A 23,784-nucleotide genomic window follows, 5' to 3' on the forward strand; every position below is an offset into this window, starting at 1 on the left:
ACAGGAGCCATCATGAAGGGTCCGAGTAAGTTGGATGCACTTACGGGTTGAGACTTTTCGGGATTCATGGCCATGGTCTATCATGGTGGAATACAAGCATTATGAGTACACAATGACAAATGAAGACTTTGCAAATCTAAAACGTATGGAACTGTGCCAAGATCACAATCTCGAAACCAAGCTTACCTGAGGTTCGAAGCCGGGCATAGCAGCACCTTGTTGTGGTGGGTATTGGGTTTGAGCTATAAAAAATCATGGTAGCGTCGTTAGTACACCAGCACTGTGTGTTTAAGTGGCATTTCCTATCGGCGGCAGTGCAAATCACACATTTCGGACGCAAAAGACAAAGGAGACGGTACATGTACACTTACTTGGCATTCCAGACATGATTTGATACGTGTGTAGCGGTTTGGATGGAGCTTTAGATGTTTCTTGGTAGTTTGCTCGTTAGTTGCGTGTTTGAGTTTGTGGGGGATGCAAATGGCAAGAGAAGAAATGTTAAGGTTGGGGGAGAAACACCAGATACAGGGGCAAGCTTTTTTAGGTATGAGATGGCGGTATGTCATGTGGGAAATATATTTTTAGATGGATCTGAAGATAAATGCGTGGTTATTACGCGTTAGAAGTGTAGCGTTCGTGCATTGATCGCTTTTCTGAACATACAATTACACCATTTTGGAAGGAGTTACGGAACGGTTTCGAGAAGTTGATACTGTGAGTTTGACGAAGTGGTTTCGCTTGTCAATTGCACGATGAGCGACCAGTGTAAGTTCCTTTCTGCTCCGGGCGTCCGTGTCGATCACAGTGACATTATTGCGACAATTGACGTTCTTCACTGGGGTTTTCCGAAAAAGAGCCCGAAGAGACGCTTCAATACTTCATGATATTCGTCAAAGCTGCTCATGATTCTCCTCCCGTGACGTCGCGGAACGTCGGGTCACTTGTACAGTGATACATCAGATTGGACAACATTACTTGACCACATTTTCGAATCAAGTGTGATATGGTAACGTATAATTTATTCGGAACGCTGAAAGCAAATTTATAGTATGACAGCGCTCCATCGTTGAGAATTCATTTACCTCAACAAAATATGGAGACGAGGATCAGTTTCAAGATTTTAGCCACAGTGAAGAGGGCCACCATTTTCATCTAGCCGCAGCAATCACAGCAATTACAGCATGCACAAGTTTCCGCAAGCACACAACAGCAAAGTAGTGCTAAATTGAAATTTTGAAATATCAGACAAGATTACAGTTCATCACAAACGCCAAGATTACTGCAAACTTACTTGTCAAGCATGCCATCAGTCCAGATTGTTGTGGATGCCCTTTTGTTGGAGAGTTGTGGTGTTCGTAAGAGCCGACTTTGTCACGGAATGCAATGAAAAGCGGCATTACTGGAGCTGGTTGTTCGACGTAGACGGCCTAGAAGTAGATCGAGTTGTAAAGATTTAGTATGCTTCGGCTAAGTCAGTAGTTCTTCCAAAATCCACAACTTGGACCAACAACGTTATGATAGACCTTTTATCTCATACTTAAAACCTCCTTAAACCATGATTCGATACAGGTCTTTGTTGGAAAACATTGTATTTTGTAACAATGAGAAAATGTTTATACACGACATTCAAGTAAGATGTAACATGGAGACGAGGCCATTTTCATGTTTTTACAGCCAAAAAGAGGGAGGACCACAATTTTGCCTAACAGCAGCAACCACAGCAATCACAATCACAACATTCACAACCACAGCAATCACAGCAATTGCAGCATGTACAACCTAGTGTTGAAGATATGTATTAACGTCAGTGTGTCATACGCCAAGTGATTTTGGACTAGGTACGCACATTCTTCAAGGGCAAAACCTATACAGTGAGGAAGTGTAGGTGAGTTTCAAGGCAGTTAAAAGAAACCACGCAACAATTGGCATCATCGTCGGTGGTTGACACAGCAGACGTCGCTTACAGAAACACAGGGCTAAAGATGGAAGAAAGAATGTTAGACAAGAGATGGGCGGCACATCATCACAGATCGAGTCATCAAAGTGACAAAGTGAAAGGGTGGATATTTACCAGCCAAACAACCCATTAATCCAGTCCTTTGACGTGGCTATTTCCGACAGACAGGTGTGTCAGCAGACAGTTGTCTGATTGAATGCCAAGCGATCATCACAAGTTATGAAAGATCATCACGAATCAAGTATCAATATGGCAGTAGACGGTCCAAACATTGGGCTTACTGGAGCTGGTTGTTGGACGTAGATGACCTACATGATAATGACGATGATGTACCGAGTTAGAATGGCTTGGAAAAGCATGTAACAACAATTTTTTCATCTCTAGACTGAAAAGAAAGCAAATGGCTCGATGTGGATCTTGTTGTCATCATAAATCCACACCTTAGATAAACAACATTGTACTCTTGGCACGATCATGTCATATATCATACCTGAGGAGCTCCTTGAGCAGGCATTTGCATTGCATTGTACATTCCTTTTGGTTGAGCTATTGGTGACAATGTCGAGATGTTACAATTTGCACTAATACTGCTAGCGTTGTAAACCACGAGCGAATAGATGAAAAATGGCCTTACCAGATATAATCTTTGTTGTAGCTACGGAAAAGAATGAGTATGTACACTCTTTCTAGTAGGGCTGTGTTTGCTTTGAAACTTGCTTGGCGAGCAGAGTTGCTTGCTGCTGGTGTTTTGATGTTTTATTGGAGATGGAAGGAGACGGCTATGTCAATCTTCTGAACAAGAAAAGATTTGGCCAAGAATAAAGTCTTTACGCGTCGCATGTGGCGCATTGGCATTGGTTGCGTCGCTTGATTAGCATCATGATGTTAAACGGCATTGACGTTATTGGCATTGGCATTGCTTGGCGGCGGCGCCGGTACATTGTGGAGCTCCAAAGCTCATCAACGATAATCAACAATTACGGGTCAAGCTCGAAAGTTAGGCCTCCATCATGCTGCTCCCGGTGTATCAAATTACAATCGACATCGTAGTTCCATTTGCTCCCAGAGTATTGTTGCTTCCTAATGCGAACTATGTAACGCGTAAAGATTTTTAGTTTTAGCAGGCATTGGCATTGCATTGTGCCTTCCTTTTTTTGGTAGAGTTATTGACGATGTAAACATCACGTTGGTTTAAATGTAAAGAAAGCAAGTTGAATCAATCAAACAAGTTGTTAGCAGCCATTGTTACCAGCCATGATCGTTGTTTAAGCTATATATATAAACGAGATAATGTGTACGCTTTTGCTCGTTTTTGGGAATGTTTGTGACGTATTTCGTGATGTTTTGAGTTGGGGGTTTTGGAGGTGTAGCTTGGATAGGAGTTTGAAAAATGACTCAGTTTCTTAGATTCCAGAAGTGGAAACGTGCTAGAATCGTGGTAAACGCGTAGAAAAATAGCCTATATCACTACAGTCGCATCTCGATTCGCTTGGGGGCTTTTGAGGGCCTGGTCTAGAGATGCAAGATCAACGCAAGTGAATATAAACAACGGCTATAATCATCGAAATAACCAGACCTCTGAAAGTCAGCAATTAACGAGAGTCTTGCCCGTTGCCATTACCGTCTTCCATCCGGTTCTGTGCGCGGGGTAGGCTGAACTTGTCCAAATCTATGGATCGCATACAATGGATTTCTTTGCTTTGAGGAATAATGCATCTGTGATGAACTTCGAGAGCAGGCAGTTTCCAGTTACGAGACGGCTACAACTCGAAATGCCAGGCATCCAAGGTCCCAATTCTGGTCCAGGTGCAACGAACGTCGTTGATTCTGTCTTGCCAGCAGCACCAAGAGTCTTATTGCCCAATGGCAAGTATGTAACCTGCGAAGATGAACCAATCAGGACTCCAGGTATATTATTTATTGTATAATCATCGTTCAAGTCGGCTGCATCTGTGTACCATTTCTGAGTCACATATTTTGTCGTAGGTGCCGTACAGGCGTATGGTCTCTTAGTAGCGATTGATCTTCATGGATCTGTAACGCACGTATGTGATCTAGCCAGTTTCTCCCCTCATTGCCCGTCAATGACCTCCTTCTGTTGCAAAACTTTAAATATTCTCAAAAGCTTGTATAAAGCTTGGAGATTTTTGGACATTCAATCCTATTGTTTGAGGATTGTTTCAACAACAAACCCTTTTGAATCATTGCGCTTACACCTTCGAATCGTTCTCCAGGTCTCGAGCAATGTGCAAAAGCTGCTGGGAATTGAAGCCTCGGCCTTTCTGTCGGCCGACAAATTCACGGATGTGCTTGCTCCATCTGAAGCTGCTACATTCCAGGAACAATTTGAAATATGCTTGGCTCAACGGATTGCCTTGGTCTTCACCCTCACCGTCAACTCAATAGCGTGTTATTGCTCAATGGGCGAACCAACGACAACAAATCCAGATCTGATTGTCCTTGAACTTGAATTGGAAGAAGATGCACAAGTCAGGCTACCAATGACCGATATTGCATCAATCCCATACTCGCCATTCAATGCAAACACCATCGCACAAACATTGTTGGAAAAGAAGAGAAGGAAAGCTAGTAATGCAAACATGATACCAATGTTTGAGCTCCTGTCTCAACTGAATCGATCCATGCTCAATGTCCCAGATCTAGATACGTGCGTAAAAATAGTCGCTCAAGCAGTCAAACATATCACCTCATATGACAGGATTATGATCTACCAGTTTGACGCTAGCTGGGCTGGTCATGTAATTGAAGAATGCGCGGATGAAAAACGATACTATGTGAGTATGGAGAACAAGCACAGCTGCCTTCGTTTTGAGTGCTCAACAGCGCAGACACTCAACGCTCTCTATTTTTGTATTTAGGGCCTCAAGTTTCCACCAGGTGACATTCCCAAACAAGCCAGAGAACTCTATGTCATCAACAAGATTAGGTTACTGAATGATCGAGAAGAACCTACTGCACCCATAGTATGTAGGAATCAAGCTTTAGCTGAAGTACCTCTGGACATGACATATGTCAACATACGAGCTATCTCGCCAGTCCACATCAAGGTACGGATTTTGTTATAAGGAATCTGAACTCGCCCTCTCAACCTTTTTATTCGTAGTATATGAAAAACATGGGCATAGCAAGCACTATGTCTATTTCTCTGATGCACAATAACGCCTTATGGGGCTTAATAGCCTGCCATGGAGTAACGCCAGGTCGGCCAAGTGTAGCAGTCCGTCAATTTTGTCGTCTTGTCGGTGAAACCTTCTCGTCAATCATCGATGCAAGGATGCTCCAGAAATCAGTCAGAAATGCTCGTAGTTTTGCATCTGTAGCAGCCAACCCATTCTCCACATCCGTTGGAGGTAATACTGGAGTGCCTGCAGTCGTGGCAGGGTGAGCTTGTCTGTGTTGTTATCTCGGTTGGCTTGAATTGTGCTGACTTTGGCTTTCATTTTCTTCACAAATTTTAGGACTGTCGCTGACATTCTAACATTATTTGATTCCAATTTTGGAATATTGAGTGTAGATGGAGAGTCTAAGTTATTAGGAGAACCTACTGTAGATGCGTCTGAAATCATTGCTATTGTAAATTTTGTCAAGTCGAGACAGTTCGAAAGGATATGTAGCACGGACAGACTGAGGGAATACGCGCCTGAAGTGTGTAGTTCTGTGGCTGGCTTTTTGTGTATTCCGTTATCTGCTGCCACGCCCGCTGGCGGTCCTGGTGATTTTGTGTTGTTCTGTCGGTTGGAGCAACTCCAAGTAAGTTAAGAATGAAAGCACAGCACACAAGTTCTGGTTGTCAGTTCGAAGTACATCGTTTTGACCAACCTGTTCTTTTTTTCTCAATTCAGACTGTGTCCTGGGCAGGCGACCCTAACGAACCTGTTACTTACAATCCTGAAACGTTGAGTCTCGAGCCAAGGTGTGTGCAATCGTCGTTTATCCCTTTTTGGTCCTTGCTAAAAACAATATTCACTTAGAGTCTCCTTCGCAACCTGGAAAGAGACGGTCAGAGGATTAGCGAATCCCTGGACACCTGAAACTCTAGAAATGGCTAGTATGTTGCAGCTGGTCTATGGAAGATTCATGAATGTTTGGAGGGAAAAGGAGCGAGCTGAAAACAGGAATCGACTGAAGAATCTGTTGATTGGTTCTGTCAGTCATGATGTTCGCACACCTTTGAATGCCGTCATTGGCTATCTGGAGGTAAGCGGTTGGCTGTGAAGCCCAATTCACTAGGTCCTTGTATTGACAAAAACACTCATTCTATCACAACACTGTTAGCTCGCTCTCGAAAGTCCTATGGAAGAGCAACTACGAGAATCGCTAATTACCTGTTACAATGCATCCAAGTCTCTGATTTTCATTGTCAATGATTTGTTGGATCTGACAAGGTAAAAACCGTATTCTGACACTATGAAAGAAGTCGGCTGATTCTTTCTACAATAGATTCGAAGCTGGAAAAATGCTCTTCCGATCAGAGCCCTTTGCTATCAGATCAGTATTGGAGAGCACGCTTCCTATATTCACGAACGAAGCCAACAAACGTGGACTGATATTTGATGTGATTTGTGAAGATGATGTTCCACAAATTGTCATTGGTGATGGTCCAAAGATTAGTCAAGTAATCACCAACTTGTGTTCCAATGCTCTCAAGTGAGTGCTGCATTGTTGTGTTGATACGCATATCGTACCAATTCTAAGAGACCTGCCAAACCTCTAGGTTTACTGAAAAGGGTTGTATCAAAGTACATTGCCAGAAAGTGGAAGATACTCCTCCAGATGGTGTCCTGATACAAATACAAGTTTCTGATACAGGGTAAAATGAGGCGTCATTCAATACGTTGAAGTCTATCATTCACACAGATCCTTCTTTTAGCATTGGTATTCCTGTAGACAAGCTCGATCGAATCTTTCTAGACTTTGAGCAAATCACCAATGTTCTCAGTCATAAAGTGCAAGGGACTGGATTGGGAATGGCCATTGTCTCAAGGCAAGTATTAAACAATGATGCGCTACTGAAGACAACTCACAAGCATTCTAATGCGATTCTGATTAGAATCATGACCAACATGAAGGGTACGCTACGAGTCGATTCGACAGAAGGTGTTGGAACAACCTTCACATGCCGAATACCGTTTGTTTTGCCCAAAATGACTGAACCACTAAGTCCGACTGATGGATCTGGATCTCGTCGTGGAAGTCGTACCACTTTCCCTATATCTTTGTCGCCAAGCAATGCGTCTATTGGGCTTACAAGTCCCCCTACATCTGCCACGTCTCCAACTGAATCTCCTTCGAGTTTCGGCGGTGGCAGATCTCCGTTTGGAAAGCCACCAAGAGCATTGAAATTGTTGGCTGCTGAAGATAACTCTATCAAGTGAGTTGGTTTTGTGGCCTCGTTTTATTCTAGATTGATTTTAAAGGAGTGGTATCAACTTTCTAGTCAAGCACTTCTCACACGACGAATGCAACAAGCGGGTCACAGCATTAAGATGACTCATGGTATGTGAAAAAATATTGAGGTTCGCTGCAGTATCGGTTTCTAACACTCTCAATTTAGATGGTCGAGAATGTGTTGATGTATACAAGTCGGGCGAGATATTTGATGTCATTCTGATGGACGTACAGGTAAATATTCGCCAGTTTCATCGCCTCAAATCGATTTGCCAACACCAATTTTAGATGCCAATAATGGATGGCCTAGAAGCCTCCAAAGCCATTCGTGAATATGAAGCAACTCTGGACCCTCCACGACGCATCCCGATCTTTGCCATCTCTGCCAATGCATTCGCTGGTGATCAAGAACGTGGATGGGACTGTGGAGTTGATAGCTACTTTACCAAGCCTGTGAATTTTGGAGAGTTGGTTGCAACCCTTGCAAATGTTGGTCGTGGTGGTGCGTTTTGAATTTGAATTCATATATCAATCGAAATAACATGGTTGCTGACAAGTTTAAAACTCTTTTAGAATGGAAAACAAAGCACGATTCGTCCGTTTCGTTGTTACCTTCCCCTCCGGTCTCGCTAGACGCAAGATAAACAGCAAGTTGTATATACTATTTTTTCTCGATTACTACTATACGCTAATTAGTACATTGGATTCTCTCCTCTAACTGGGGTTGGTGCGAGTTTGGGTTTAAGGTTACCTCACACAATGGATGCTATCCCGCAGACATTTACAAACTTTTAATGCCGTTAAAGGCGAAAGTTGCTCGATCGCGGTCAAGTTTAAGTGCTGAGGGGGGTTGTGAAAGATTTCTGTTTAACGATGGGGTACCCCACCTTCCTCAAAGACTTTCAACATACAACTGTTTATAATTTTATGAGATCATGAGATTTGAACTGATCTGCTCCAGTTCTGGTGTTTTCCTTTAAAGAAAAGTCAAGGAATCGCAGTAGGAATGACCAGTATTAGATTGTTTGTCCTTGATCACGATTTTGGTACGGCTTAATCTGTCAGATTGAGCCAGAAGAAGGTAACAGACGCGATGGCAAACGACCTTTCAACGCATATATAAACTTGAGACAGCGGGAGACTCAAGTTTACAAAGCTTTATAAAGTGGTTTTGTGCTTATATAAATTCTGTAAAAATCTACGGGAAAGCAAAGCAAAGTTTGCACTCATCAAATTTCGGTCTCCCGACAATACGACTCTCTTTTGCAAAGTACTGAAACGCATTCTACGATGCTGAGCATACATATATTGGGGTGACGAAACTAGATACAAAGGAAGAGTTTATACCAAACCGGCCTGATCCAATGATTCAGCCATGGCAACATTTCCTCTCCTTAACAGTTCTTGCAGTGCCAATCCAACCAGCTCTGTTTCGGCATGATGAGGCGGTAAAGATTTGAGGAGATCTGCTTTACTATTGCTATTGGCATTCAGAGCTAGTGAGCGTACAGATCCAGTTCGAGTTAAACCTGGAGCTTCACTAGACCTTCGTATTGGCTGTTGTGGCACACTACTATTATTGCTGCTACTACTATTACTACCAGACACTTTAGTCTGCCTGACCCTGACAATCCTGTTTATAAACGGAGCCAACCGACTAATTACATCGTCATTTGAGTCTATATGCACTTGTGGCTCGATGTGACGTACTATATGCGATTTACCCTCTTCGGTATCGCAAAACAAGACCCTCCTCGAGTCCAGTCCTGCAGCAGCTAGTCCGGAAGAAGCCATAAGGGACGTGATTTGAGCAGCTTCAACATCACCACCTTCCACGACAATAATCAGGTGGACGTCATAGAGTCCCGAAGCGAGGATTGCGGATAGAGTCGGTATAGCACCTTCCAGAAATGCGTAATTCGGATGACTTGGATCCTTGGACGGATTCCAAAATATGATCTGACATGTGATGGCTGAATAAGTTGAAATGTTATGAACATGCGAAAAGCAGGAGTGGATTTATACATACATTTTTGGCCGAGATTGTAAGCAGTCTCTTATGTTTTGACTTTGATCTATTCGAGTCTGCTATAGTTGATGTAGTTGTTGCTGTCCTGCTGGTGCTGGCATTGATGTTATTTGAAGTGTGCTGTTGTCTCGTAATCCAATAGACGGCCGAGGCTACAGTCAATGCTCCCAAAGCTAATATTGCTGTAATGAGAAGTGGGCTGTTACTACTGCTCGCTGGCGGTCCTCGTTGTCTTGGGGCTCTGGCTGCCATCGAGATTTTAGTGTGTTTTTTGGACGGAAAGTGTTGAAGACACGTGAAAATGAGAAGATGCTCGAAACGGCGAGTATTTCTTACAAATGATCAGTTCTATTATGAGGTACACGCATCGGGTGATCAGATATTTGATTCGCGGTTATGTACGAATGCGACATGGGGAAAACGTAAGCTCCAATTCTATTCACTAGGTCTAAGTGCAATATTTAAATAATGATTCAACGACCGTTTCCTCTGAAGTAACATCTATTTTATCCCACCATGGTACTTTGCTTTCAATCGATTCTGGTTTCATGTCTGGCCATTCAAGAGCGATGAGCTCCAAAAAGGCGGTACCCAACACTTGATTCCCTTTCGGCCCGAGATGAAGACCGTCATGAAGGATCTGGGTATCAGCCTTTTGTTGTAACAAACATTGTGAGAGACCGTGTTTGACGGAAATGATCCTGTTGTGACAAAACACTCACGGCAATAGCTTCATTATACTCTCCATTCCCACCGAATATAGCCTTCCAGGTGTCGATGACGGGTATGTTCAAATCATCTGCTAATTTGAGCACACTTTCGTGATATGATCTCGTCACGTCCACATCTCGATCCTGGACTCTGTTAGGCTGACCAGCTCGATGTTCACCCCATCGTTTGGGATACACGGGTGGACATGATATGAGGATTATTCGTGCATCAGGATGGTAGTGCCGTATGGTATCAATCATGAGTCTGACATTGTCGCAAAAGTCAGGCAGCGATACGTGCTGCCTTGGATTTGCAGATGCTAACGAGAAGATGATTAGCGACATCAAAGGAGACGCAAAAGCGAGAAAGCCGCACCGATGCAGGCGTCATTAGCGCCTAAAAAGATTGAGACAAGTCGAAGCTTTGCAGCTTTCAACTTGAGCGTTGGATTGTTGAGTATGGAAGGAAGCACATATTTACATAGCCTTGTATTGAATCCCGAAAATCCACGGTTGAGGACATCCAACTTGCGTACGTAGGCGTGCGAGACAAGAGCAACCCAGCCGAGATGGTCAGTGTTATATCCCCATTGAGTTATACTATCTCCAAACACGATTATTTGGTCTAGTTCAATATTGTCGATTCGCAGTGAATCGGCCATTGAAAGGATACCCTGGAACCTAGTGCAGTGTGTTGCAATTAGTACGCGAATGTTCAAAGTGTTGACAGCTTCATCAGTTACGGATCAGACATTCACGAAAACAAAATTGACAAACTAAACGCTCCGTGGAATAAGGCCAGATGCGACTTACCTCAAAAACTTTGACCTGTTCCGTTTCTGCGGTTACGGATTTTCTCAAAACGTGTGTGCAAGAGATCGAAAGCACCAAGACAAGTACAATCAGTGGGCAAATGGCGTTAGTAGAAATTTCAGATTTCAAAGATTCAAGATCACCAAACTACCATTCGCCACCTCCATCTTGGCAATTTGTAAATTTCGATCGTCCTGAATCACAACACTTTACAGCATTGCAAGAATCAGACGAGAAGAAGACAGCCATAAACATACTGGTGGTGAACAGAGAATTATAATTATTACTTTGCAATGAACAAATTAAAAGAGTCGGTCCGCATGCCAAACCCGTTACCACAGGACTTGACGGGAGAGTGCAAAAAGGCTGCAACTATTTTGGATGAGTTTATCAAGGTATGAACATTCGATACTCACATTTCTAAGGGGATTGGAGTGCCGTATATCATTGGAGACTTGTCTGGTAAAGGGTACAAGTTGAAATGTTGGTTACTGTGGACATTAGACTTTTGCTTGCCGTCTTTGTCACTTTGAGCTCAAAGACCGATAGAGTGAGACCGAAACGATGAGGATATGATGGAAATGTCATTGTAAAGCCCATTGCCGTTGAAGCGAGGTCCTCGGGCCGCCCTGAAATGTGCGAAGTCAAATATCTCTAACATGGTGGTTACATTTGGATCAACAGGGCAACAACAAGGTCGAAAAGAACATTATTCCGCCTCATGTCCTCATGAATGCAAAGGGTCTGGCCGTCATCAGTGTTCTAAAGGCTGGCTTCATATGGTCTGGTCGTGCTGGAACTGGATTGGTTGTTGCTCGGTTACCTGATGGACGCTGGTCTGCACCATCCGCGGTAAGATTACAGTTGTCGATAGTTTAATATAGCAGTACTGACTTTTATTACTGTAGATCGCCGTCGCTGGTGCTGGATTTGGAGGGCAAGTCGGAGCCGAACTTACTGAATTCGTCTTCATTCTCAATACTGTATGCGACCTGTCATTTTTGACTGTTCAACACAAACTTTATTTCTAAACCTTGCTTTTACCTGTTTAGGTCGATGCTGTCAAGGCCTTCTCACATGGCACCAACGTTACATTGGGTGGAAATTTATCTGTTGCATTGGTAATTTTGACAATCAAATCAATTCGGCAAGTCGAATGCTTACCCTTTGCTTTGTAGGGCCCTGTTGGTCGAAATGCGGAAGCGTCTGGGTCAGCTCTAAATCTAGCACCAGTTTTCGCTTACTCAAAGACTCGTGGTCTCTTTGCCGGAATATCGATTGAAGGATCTGTAATTGTGTCCAGACCTGAAGCCAATGCCAAATTCTATGGTGAACGAATCACTGCCAAACAAATATTGAATGGATCTGTCGAGCCCCCGGCTGCAGCTGAACCGTTATATAGAGCCCTCAACTTCAGGTTTGGTGGTAATAATAACTCGACAGCATACAACTCTTCCGGCATGTCATACGCTACCGACTCTCAATATGATGCACCAGCTCCCTCTGGATTCTTGTCTCAACTGAATGCTGGTGGAATGGCGGGAGGCTCGGTTGCTAGTGCTCCCCCACGCACATCTGGTGGTTTTGATCGCTCGTCTGCTATGACTGTTGCTACGAGAGGAGGAGGATCAAACTTGGTTGTCGCCTTGTTTGACTTTGCTGGTGAAAGAGCTACAGATTTACGATTTGCACGTGGTGATGTTATAGTAGTGACCAAGAGAACTGATTCAAAAGATGATTGGTATGTGATGCGTGAAGTGAATGGAGTTGACGTCGACTTCTGCGTTTCGTCTATGTTAATAGTTCCTTCATTAGGTGGGAGGGACGTGCAAATGGTAAAGAGGGTGTGTTCCCTGCAAACTATGTAAGTAACTCTGATACGAAGTGATGATGCAACTACTCGACTTTATCTGCCTTACACACCCTTTTTCGTTGTAGGTTCGACCGGCTGAATGAACATCAAACGAAATCTGCTTGCTTTGCTGTTATAGTGTACTATTGACCATTACATAAACTGAATCCTTACTGAAAATGTTACAAGGGGTTTGGCGATATATGCCCTCACAAATATCCTCTTACAAATATCCTCTTCAAGCGCCATATGTGGCTACTTCTAAACACGGACTGTTAGGAAGTCGTTGGTAAGTCGTTAGTGATAGGCCCTCTGCATTTCTCCGGCATTTCTCCGGGCTTGGGACTGGCATTGGTTGCATTACCTATGTGTGGATGAAATGAGTAATACCCACGAGGATACCTGAGTTGTGGTCTTGGAAGTTTTTATGGTCCAGCTACCATAGTACTGAAGACGCAACCACGTAAAGGTGGATCCACTCCATGTCTTAGCACCTCCTCGCTTGACCAAGAGTACAAGGTTCAGAATACACTGAACCGAGTCAATGACCGAAACACCGACCAAGGTCTTATGGTCCATAGGGCTCGGGCTCAGGAGGCGGAAGAGCGCTTAGGCCGCTACTTGCAGTTCTCCTTCTACAGACGGTGGGAGACGTCAGAGGCCATGCAGTTTTTATGCTCTGTTGGCAAGGAGCAACCACACTTGATGCCATATCTTGGTGGATATGACATGCAGAGGAGTGGATGGTCACTGGATGGCTCGCTTTACCTCCATGAGATTGTAGGATCGTTGACATTGTAATAGCCCCATGAGCAGTGTGGCGTCGTTGATGCTGTCACTAGTAGAAGGTTTGCTTGTTGTGAGTAAACACATGTAGATGCTAGTTGCAATGTGAAGCAATCAATCTCAGAGGTCTTCAATTTCCCAGGATCTGTACAGCTATGTGTTCCAAGTACTAGCTGGCTAGAGGCTGACAAGTGCTCATTCGGTCAGTATCCGTACACACAGTGTCTTTCTCACAGCTCACAGCAATTGTAGTGCTTCCATGTAGAGATTTCGTAGCTCGACTGTCTTCTCTACTCGCTTCTCGATCAGATTCTTGATAAAGTCAGGTTTGATACTGACTGCACGACTGAGGAGCTTGACACCCTCTGGAACATGACATATGTCGGGAGGGAACAAGCCTGGATTCTGTCTACGTGGATAGACTGTAGGCCAGTATAGCTCTGTTCTCTTCATGTTCAACTCGCGACCCAAAGCCGGGCAAGCATCCAGTATAATTGAGAGAGCTTTAGCTACTTCTACAGTGACTACAGTGTCTCCTATGATGGTTTCTTGGATCGACTCAATGTACCTCTGCTTTTGGAATTTGGCTGTAGACCAGTTCGGTTGATTAGACTAGTTGCGAAGCCACATACGCAAAGCAGTTACACAGAAAACTCTCAGAGAGTTCTGATGGCTGTAGTTTGGACAACTCCATAGAGTGGATAACGATTGGAAAGAGGCGAATACGGAGGCAACTGCAATAAGGAGAGGTGCATATCCGATGCTCAGGCATGACTTTAAATGAACGGTAAGCGAAAAGAGACTGGATCTATCGCCAATAACCAACAAAATCAAATTTAAAAAATTTGACGCATTTTTCGCCAAATGAGCCTATTGAGATGCTTTCAACTGCTAGACAGTTATAAATCAGGTTCTGAAGAGCTTTTGTCCTTCTTCTCGGGTCCCCCTTTCACTTGAATCGTCCGCCATTTTGGTCGCCAACATCAAAACCTCCAAATCACACCATATCATACAGGAGCCGGCCGTCCAATTCACCTTCTTAATATGGCAAAATGGAGGGTTTTAACACCCTAAGACATCGGAACTGACCAGGAACTGTAGCGCATGGGACTCGAATCGCGACACGATGACCTTGAATCGCAATGGTTTTCTGACCAATATAAAAAACGAAACCAGTCACAACGGTTTCAAATCCCAACGAATCTCACCTGCACGTTTACCCCAAACCTTTTTAGAGGTTTCCCATCCAAGAATGGTCAACTGTTGCCGCAACTTGAAAAATCGCACCGCCAACACTGAATTCTGGTTCTCAAACTAGACAGAAGGGCTCTCACCGCGCCACCGTGAGATTTATCGGTCTTGCTTTTGCATTTCTTCAATTCCCATTCAAAACTGCTTATCATTCGTAAATGTCGAGCAAGTTCCGAACAAAAATGAGTCAAACCGGACCAAGTAGGGCGTAAGAGGCCATCACATGCTATAAATAGCTGCAGATGCACAGTCTGGTAGCTGCTCCGTGCACTTTCAACTAGTAATCACGCTTTAAACGGGTCAGAAACTCAAGACTTGGCCGAACGACGTAGCGAACAGTGAACAACGCGAACATGTACATCAAATTTGAAATATATCTTTCTTTACGTTCCATTTTTCGTTTTTCTTTTTTACAGACATGTTATCCGGGCCAAAACTTCTGTTCATTAAAATAGCTTGGGCATGACTTTATAGTATTTGACTCTCTGTGTACGTGTTGATTCTTTTAAAAACTATGTCGTTTGACTACAGCCTTCAGTAGCAATCCAGTCTCGCATATTCCTCCCTTTCAAACAGAGTTCCATGCTCAACATGGCCTCGTCCCATTATATGTCACAACATTATTTGCTTTCAGATTGGAATTTTCCGGAAAATCGATTTGACCACCATCGTTTGACATCGACCACCCAATCTCGACGCTCCGCGTCGAAATTGCGTGAATATGTCGAGTTCTCTGCCGATATAAAGGCCGAGTCGAAAAAATAGACTTTTACCGGTATCTTAAGACGAATCCTTAGAAAAGCCTTCATATTTTCAAAACCAAAACAAACCCACTCACCTGAACTTGGGCTTCATTTTCTACATCTGGAATCCACGAGTAGGGGTCAACTTGGCCTTGGCTTTTGTATCGTGAAACCAAGTCGTATTTCAACTGCCGTCGCTGACCAAGCCACTCCTCTAATTTATCGTTCTTGCTTGGTTCAACAAGACCTAAGAAAGATCGTGAGTTGCTGGTCGTCTCTTCGCATCCCCAAAGTTCAGAACTACCAATATGAGAATGCTTGAGCTGATATTTGAGTCTATGCCGATCGACCTTTTCTGCCACTTGTTCAGCAGAACTGTTCACGCCAAACATTTCCTTGAATCCGTCGACAAGTAATTTTCCTGCCTCCTCGGTAACTTCACAATCCTACGTTTGCGATTAGATTGAGTGTAGTTGTAGGTTTATTTCATCGACATTAGGGCTTACCAAAAGAAGTTGAGCCCATTGAAGATTCCAGGCTCGCACAGTATCCTCAAAGGCCCTCGTGTACGAAGAATTCAAAAGAGCAATAAATACATTGATCAAAAGTACCGTTGAGACAACCGCTGTTTCGCAAATATGTTAGAAACACCAAGACGTGGCTATAAACACCACTCACCCCAGTACAAGTAGACAAAACACGCAAAACTTGTCGGATTTTCAGAAAATATGGCCCCAAAATCACCCAATTGCAAGGTGATTTGAACCGCGTCGTAAAGCCCATTCTGAAATCGTTGCGAGATGCTAAAATCCGTGTCTGACCGATCAAGCCGTGCGAGATTCAAGGCTAAACCTGCGCCAATCCAGAAAACGGAATAGAGAAAGACCCAAAAAAAGAGTCTAGTTCCAGCAACGTCACGAAGCATTACTAAGAGTGGTCCCAACCGTCTTGAAGCCGCAGAGTATGTGAAAATATAGACCCAGCTACAAGATACCGCTGTCGTAAGCCATTGGTCCCATAACAACAAGTACATTCTTCATTACCCAAGCGCGGTTGCGCACGATAGAGCAATGTCCTCAACGTCAGGCAAGACTATCCAATGGGAAGCAAAAGCAATGACGACGAAGATACACCATAGTAAAACCATCCAGTCTACGTAGTTTGTGTTAAAGTCCTTATCTTTTGAACAAGTTTGCGGGATTCTTACTTCTTCCTCCTAGAAATAGATGTTGAGATAGGTTGACCAGAGACTTAGTAGGCCGAGACCCAGTGTGCTGGGCAGTCTTTCTCACATGTAGCTCAATCATAAATAAAGCGAGCTGCGCAAAGCCGGCAAACCATACTAAAATCTCCAGCACTAATCGGACTTCGGCAAGATCTCCGTCATAACTACGTCGACTAGGACCGTCTGACGGTATTAACAAAGTCATTGCTGAGAGACAGAGCACTACGCTTAAACTTAGAAGAAGTTTCATTTGGAATGTATTTCGTAAGTGTACCTCCCTATGAATTGTTAAGTTAAGGTAGTACTGATTGCCTAAATGCCCCAAAAGAACAAGTTACCACTTCACTAGTAACACCATTTGAAAGAGATGATTCGAAACCTAGACAATAAACGTCAGAAAAACTTGGACCGAACGAAAAATACTTCAGATGGAGATGACGCTGACCATAGCCTCGTCTCGATTTTCTGTGGCAAGTTGAATAGCCGAATGAGTTGGGTAAAGACCACGACAACGAGGAGGCCGACTTCCTGAGCTCTCATTGATGACTTTATCACTTTGCTGCTTCAAAACGTTCAAAGACTCCTGTAGCGACTTTCGTTTCTCAAAATTTGAGGCAATTTTATCAGTGTCCACTTCGAAAATTGTAGAAGCAGCTTCAAGTGAATCAAGCCATCTTTGAACGACTTCAATTTGTTTTTGAATGTCTCTGTATCTGGCTGTTTTGCCTGCATCCAGCCTTGTATTTGACGGATGATCGCAGGTATCTTTCCCATGCTCTGAGATACCAATTCCAGTGTGTGTAGGTGTAGACGGAATCGTGTTCACGAGAGTGGCACTGGAGCTTCTCGTTGATCTAGGGGTGTTTAGTATTCTAGACCCATCAGCTCTAGAATCGTCTCGTTGCTGTATAGGGGTTTCTCGGCTTGTAGAAGGATGATTGTCAACGACTTTTCCTTTAATGTCCTCAACTATAGACGGAGAGCGATGCTGAATGCACATGGAGGGCCGGCTCCATACATCAATGTCCTAACTGAAGAGTCAGATATAGTCTGGCTTAGGGTATCTAATGTCTCACCTGAATGTCATACCAATAGGACGATGATGGTCCGAACTTGACCCTAATATCAGGTAGACTGAGCATTTATGTTCATCACATTAATCACGCATAGTTGAATCCTAATAATTAAAATACCAGAAAGGTCTTCTGTGCATCTCGATACACTTTGATACAAACTCATGTTGCCCATAGTCTACAGCAACAAGAAAAGGGTTCAATCGTTTAGATTTATCAAAGTACACGTCATTGAGCAATTCTGTGGCAGGTTGCGGGTATGTCTCTTTTTCTATTTCCAAAGGTGGTCTGTAAGAAAGAAACTCTATGGGCTCGTTTAAAAGAAAGAGCCTCCGTAGGCGAACGACTTTAATTTACCTACCATAGTTGAGACAATGAAGAAAGAGCAACCGTTTGTACATTGACCAATTCCCGAAGAAGGCAAGCACATGCAAAACAGTGTTGCCTATTCCGGTGATTCAGATCACCCGTTTTACTTGATTCCTGGAATTGATTGACGCCCCTTACCATACATGTCCGCATCATCTATATCGAGCTGTGGTCCATGTAAATCGGCCTGATTTAGCAAATACTTCACTGCATCGAGTTTTCCGGCAGAAGCAGCAAAGGATAAAACAGAGTCTCTAAATGTTCAAAAAAGTGAGTCAGGAGACGACCTGACACTACAAATGAAGCTACTGACCCCATATAAACAATGCCGTTTACTTTGCGATTGAAGCTACCGACAGCTAGTCGCTTTCCTTCGTAGGGTAAAACAGATTTCCTCTCATATCTGACGGGAACATTTCTGCATTGACCATCCTTTGTATCAGATGACTGAAGGTGTTGGCAATCCTCAGCGGCAGGGTTTTGTATGCTAAATCCAAGGAATGCATTGTTTCCGTACTATATTTGAGTTTTGGATCAGCGAATGTCTGGAAATGAAGTTTCCATGTTATACCAATAGCTTTAAAAGAGTCTTGGCGTTGTGGTCTTTCGCCACGGCGGCAACAACATGACCTGCAGTTTCCCCCAAGTAGAGAGACAATCTGCCGCTCTCGTCTTCTGGCAGATACAACAAACAGTCGGTTGTCAAATGGAAAGCGGCTTGAGTTTCGTTTTTTTGCAGATAGGTCTGAGAATCCTTGGAATTCTTTTCCAAAAGCTCGACTGGGCAGTGAAAAGGCATGCCATAGTAACGATCGACAAACCATTTACAAGCTAAAAAAATATTTCAGAATTAACCAGAATTTAAAAACGGCAACATTCATACTAAATCCTGCCATTCGAAAGACCTTCTTCACATCATCTGCACAAAGTTTGGAACCCTTGCTCGACACTAGAAGCTGCACTACCTTCTCAAGGCCAGAAAGGCCAGATTCTCCTGGAATCCGATCGCATTGGTCACGCGTGCGACCGTCATGATACTGCTTTTCAATTTCAATGGCTTGAAATTGAACACCCTTACAGAAAGCCACTAAAAATACTGATCAGACAGAGCTTTCTAAAGTACATCTCAACTCACCGAAAAGCTCTCTTCCTTCGGGAACTGTCGGTAGAGAGTGGAATTCGTGAAGAGCGTCAACGACCTTTGGAATTAGCTTTGCGAGGTCTTCCTCCACCTCTTTAGCCTTGTTTATAAGGTATTTGGCACACCTTACATTGTCTTCCCGTCCACTTTCAAGACAAGCTAGATGAAGTAGCGACTCCCGCTGCGATCCATATATCTCCATGAGTACCCAAGGATGCTCGTCCACCGTTTTCCTAGATTCAGTAACGAAAACAATAAGCACAGAATTATCTATCAACAGTTATCAACTTACTCGAGTTGATCGAAAAGGCCAGACTTGGCATACGTTTCTACTTTTCTGTACACATTTCGCCTTGGAGTGGGAGGTTGGAATCTGGCAAACTTCCAGTTATCAAGTGTATCCGTAGAAATGTTACCAGATACTTGGCTTTCTTCGCTTATCAAGTATCTTTTCATACGAGCTGTTGGTTCACCTCTAATCAATAAAGGGTTGGTGAACCATCTCTGGCCTTGATAAATCACTTCTGCATCTGAGTTAGATTCTATAGCAGTGGGAGTTTTCAATTTTTTGAAAGTATTTAATGCATCCAGAATGATTCTATCAGCAGTCAGCGACGGGTCAAGCGATGAATACAGACGAGGGTCCTCCATGCTCTGTGCGTCTGTTTGCTACAGGAGTTGCTCAGTGAAGTTTGGATTCCAGTTGTTCAAAACAACCAATGTCACACCAAATATGGGCAAAACGACTTCACGCTCCGACAATGAAGCTGGCACATGAACTGACTCGACCCGAATATGAAAACTGGCAAGTTTTTTTGTTTTTTTGAACTCAGAGTTTCCACTTCAACCTGAGAATGTATGCCTTCTATTAACAATAGAAGAGGTTGAGGCTTTGATGCCATTCTTGTAGACTTTGCAAGCGTGCTATTTAAGGTTCTGCAATAGACATGTCGGGAGGAGAGGATGATGTATGCCTCTAATAAGGCTAGACGGTTTACCGCTCTTCATTCTCAAGTGAATTGCTTTGAAAATGTCTCACGTTACTGTTCTATTTGAAAGAACCCTTCGATCAGAGGACTCAATAAAGAAGTGGAACTGCTGAGAGTTCGGTGTCGTATTACTTCTTGCATTATCATAGTTTGCGCTAAGAAAGCGCACTCTTGCAATAGATCGTACAACAACATCACAAACCGAATCGTTGAAGTTGCGATGGGAAGTAACAAAAGCAAACCAAGTGTTAATGCTACTGGTGGTAGTGATTCTAGACCGATACCTGTACCGTCTGTTTCTTCAAAAGGTGAATGTGACTGTTCTACTGATGGCATTTGGGCTTCCGGATTTGCGAATGAGATGCCGGTTGTGATTGCATAGTAGTAGTAAAGCGAGTTAGAAACACGTGTGTACAAGTAAATAAAATCCCCATGAAATATCTAATTTCGACAGATTTTTCGTGTACCTCTAGAATGGTGGTAATTTGTTTACGTTCAAAAGATCGGCAGCGTCACGTTGAATTTCTCTGAATCGGGCAGCCTTGGTACTAAGGGGGTGATATCTTTGCACCTGGCAAACGGACGGGTATGGGTGAATGCAAGAAGTCATTCATTTTGTTACTAGTTTTTCGGTTATTTCACTTGGTGTTTGAAAAACGAATGCAACAATGAATTTGATTTGGAAGGCGTTTGTGATTGAAGGTTGATTAAGGGGTTTCCTTGGCAACAGTGAATGGATGCATCATGCAGCACGTGGACGACTATTGTAAGGATCAAATCATATCTCCCCGTATTACTCGCTGCAAACGTCTTTGCGTCTTTTCTTATTTTATCGCTGAGTAGAAGCTGTTGTAATAAAACTCACAATATATCACTGCTATTTTTACCTGGATTTTGAATCAATTATTTTGTTTCTTAGAATTATCACGCCCCAAGGCTTACTGAAGGTGATTAATTACCCCTCTTTGATTAATTACTATTAGTTAACCCATTGTAATGTTGCTCAAGTCAAACATGCACCCCTTCTCTCCCAGATACTGAGCTATGGGTACATCATCGATAGCTCTATCTCCTTCTTCCAATCCCATCGCAAACCCTTCTATTGCTGTGGATACCAAATTAATTAGTCTACTTATATCAATGATTTTCTCTATGTGCACAGTCACCCCATCTTCTATCTCTCCACCGTCGTATCTTAATACGCACAATGAGCCTCTTACAGATGTGAGGTATTCGCCCTCCACTTCTTCGTCTAATATGGCACGGATGTCCCTCGTCGTAAACCTACGAAAGGCTACTATGTGTCCATACTCATCGACCAGCGTGTTGAGCACTTCAGTGATATTGGCATAGCTAAACTCGATTAACCTAACTATTTCGACACGAACACCATCCCCGTTCCTGACCACGTCGTACTCAAAATCCATAATCCTTGAAATCATCTTATGGGCTGTGTAATCTCTCCTTTCTTGATCACCGATGTTGTAATCCCGGGAAATGATTGCTGCCAACATGCATTCAGACACTTGACTCATGGGCAATGCACATTTTAGTGTCCTTCCTCGCCAACACATTACCTCGTTGCAGCTAGGATTGGCACTAAATGGCATTACGTCGTTACTGCGTCTCGTCAATATCTCTTGACTTGTTCCCTTTTCTGCAAGTAGGCTTATTGCTTTGATTCGATCTTCATCATTCGAACACAACCTCAGGGATACCATTCTAATAATGTCGTCCAGTCCAATCCCGTTTAGTACGTAGTCATTGACGCTACTGCCGGCAGTCTTATAGCACGTTACTATCAACATGATATCAATCACTTCTTGCATGAAATCACTAATCACTTGAAGCGTGCTTCGTCCGTTGTGTTGCATGTTTGTTGATTCATTAGACACTTCGAGTAGTTTCCCCAGTAGTAGCAGCTCTTCGATGTCTACTACCTTGTCACCCAATACTACAAATCTCCTGCTTGCCAATAGTATCTCCTGCAAAGTCCATACACGACGCAAGTACCGTACAAACTTTATGGCGGATGATACTTGCAGCGCTACTGTTTTAATCTCGAGATCGTTTGAGTTTAATAAATGTGTTGTCACATTATCGACAGCTGCTCTGTACCACTCCCAAAACCTTTGTCGAAAAACGTTCATGTCACTACTGGGAATGCGTCTGAACTCATTCAGCAGATCTTTGAGTATATCTCCACATATTGTCGTGAAGACCAGTTTCAAGCGCAAGATATGCTTGAACGTCAAACTATCAAATTCGTTCAGCACTATAAGTACGCCACTTGCTTTTGCGTATATCACCCTCATCCTGTCAACGGAAGGCTCGTTCCTTTCATCTACCATGTCAATGTAATCTATCAACAGCGTCGTGTTGCTGGCATGTTCGCTTCTCCTGAAGCGGCTTACTTGGTCCGACTGAAACTGTGTGTGCAGTTTAATGTTGTTGCCGAATTCACGCACATATGGAGGCTCATGCGTGTAGGAAATAGCTACTGTCCTCATTTTAATATATAAATGTACTTTTGATCGATGTAGTCCTTATCACCACAGCTGTGACTTCATGCAGGTTGAGCTTGCGTCAATGTGTGTATAGCACCAGATTTTTGGACCTTATGGTACCAATCTGCTACAGCTAGGGATGGCACTGGCCTCTGGCACAGAATTTAGGCCTTATGGCACTAGTTTTGGATGCGGTTTGGAGGGTGTCAATTGAGTAGTATTTTTTGGTGGCACTAGTTCAACAGGTAGAACGGGTGAGCATATGTGAGAGCCGAATCCAAGATTAAATAGACGGACTGTACTTACCACGTCGACCCAGGGAAGTGGAGCTTTTACAGAGAAAAGTTGGTTCAAGGTTCAAGTTCAAATTTTCATAAGTTTTTTATGTAGAAAAGGCAAAACTACATTACAACTATGCGACGCTCTCTAAAAGACGTCGCCCACCCGCATACGACCCGTAAGCCGTAAGGCCACTCCCTTCATAATCGCGAAACCAATACGTCGGAAAGCAAACGACGAAGCAACATGTTCCCTATCTAGTTGCGACTTCTCCCAATACTTTTCAAGACGACTGAGCAGCTTCACAGCATCCAGAGCTAACGACCCAAACGTGTCGAAAGCAAATGGTATAAAGGCTAGACCGGCATCAATACAGGGCTGATCGTGTTTGTCAATTTTACGAGCAGCCGCTCGAATAGCAGCACTACCAGGAGTATCTAATAGAGCATCATTACCCGTAACAAACGGAGAAAGCCCTGTAGTAGTATGTAGCTAAAAATAAGTAGTAAGCATCTAAAGATCTTGAATATCGGAAAAGGCAAACCTATAATTAATACAGATCAATGGTCTCTATTCTTCAGAGACCATCCGCTTCTGGAAAGCCTGAGTCTAAGGAAGGAAAGTCTTGACTCGATAGAGACATAGATGAGA

General features: G+C 43.4%; 4 protein-coding genes across 4 annotated transcripts; 2 read left to right on the top strand and 2 right to left on the bottom strand.

Annotated features, from left to right (window-relative positions):
• Positions 1 to 3,642: 3,642 nt before the first annotated feature.
• On the top strand, positions 3,643 to 7,879 carry SmJEL517_g00807 (uncharacterized protein; the record flags this gene model as incomplete). Its single annotated transcript, XM_031166735.1, has 15 exons — positions 3,643 to 3,865; positions 3,944 to 4,002; positions 4,192 to 4,752; positions 4,837 to 5,025; positions 5,082 to 5,359; positions 5,437 to 5,728; positions 5,821 to 5,891; positions 5,950 to 6,175; positions 6,254 to 6,363; positions 6,419 to 6,625; positions 6,693 to 6,788; positions 6,849 to 7,349; positions 7,416 to 7,474; positions 7,533 to 7,600; positions 7,655 to 7,879. The coding sequence occupies 15 exons, from the start codon at positions 3,643 to 3,645 to the stop codon at positions 7,877 to 7,879; spliced, it is 3,165 nt and encodes a 1,054-aa protein (XP_031027105.1).
• An 828-nt stretch (positions 7,880 to 8,707) lies between these two features.
• SmJEL517_g00808 (uncharacterized protein) lies at positions 8,708 to 9,647 on the bottom strand (the record flags this gene model as incomplete). Its single annotated transcript, XM_031166736.1, has 2 exons — positions 8,708 to 9,325; positions 9,396 to 9,647. The coding sequence occupies 2 exons, from the start codon at positions 9,645 to 9,647 to the stop codon at positions 8,708 to 8,710; spliced, it is 870 nt and encodes a 289-aa protein (XP_031027094.1).
• A 196-nt stretch (positions 9,648 to 9,843) lies between these two features.
• On the bottom strand, positions 9,844 to 10,767 carry SmJEL517_g00809 (uncharacterized protein; the record flags this gene model as incomplete). The annotated part of the gene is made up of 3 exons (XM_031166737.1): positions 9,844 to 10,047; positions 10,118 to 10,425; positions 10,482 to 10,767. 3 exons carry the CDS (start codon positions 10,765 to 10,767, stop codon positions 9,844 to 9,846), a joined length of 798 nt encoding a protein of 265 aa, XP_031027093.1.
• Positions 10,768 to 11,018: 251 nt separating this feature from the next.
• Positions 11,019 to 12,874, top strand: SmJEL517_g00810 (uncharacterized protein; the record flags this gene model as incomplete). Its single annotated transcript, XM_031166738.1, has 8 exons — positions 11,019 to 11,180; positions 11,260 to 11,313; positions 11,603 to 11,770; positions 11,827 to 11,901; positions 11,971 to 12,039; positions 12,097 to 12,659; positions 12,734 to 12,782; positions 12,857 to 12,874. The coding sequence occupies 8 exons, from the start codon at positions 11,019 to 11,021 to the stop codon at positions 12,872 to 12,874; spliced, it is 1,158 nt and encodes a 385-aa protein (XP_031027264.1).
• Positions 12,875 to 23,784: the final 10,910 nt, after the last annotated feature.

The sequence above is a fragment of the Synchytrium microbalum genome, assembly GCF_006535985.1.
Source record: "Synchytrium microbalum strain JEL517 chromosome Unknown SmJEL517_scf0003, whole genome shotgun sequence".
Lineage (NCBI taxonomy): Eukaryota > Fungi > Chytridiomycota > Chytridiomycetes > Synchytriales > Synchytriaceae > Synchytrium > Synchytrium microbalum.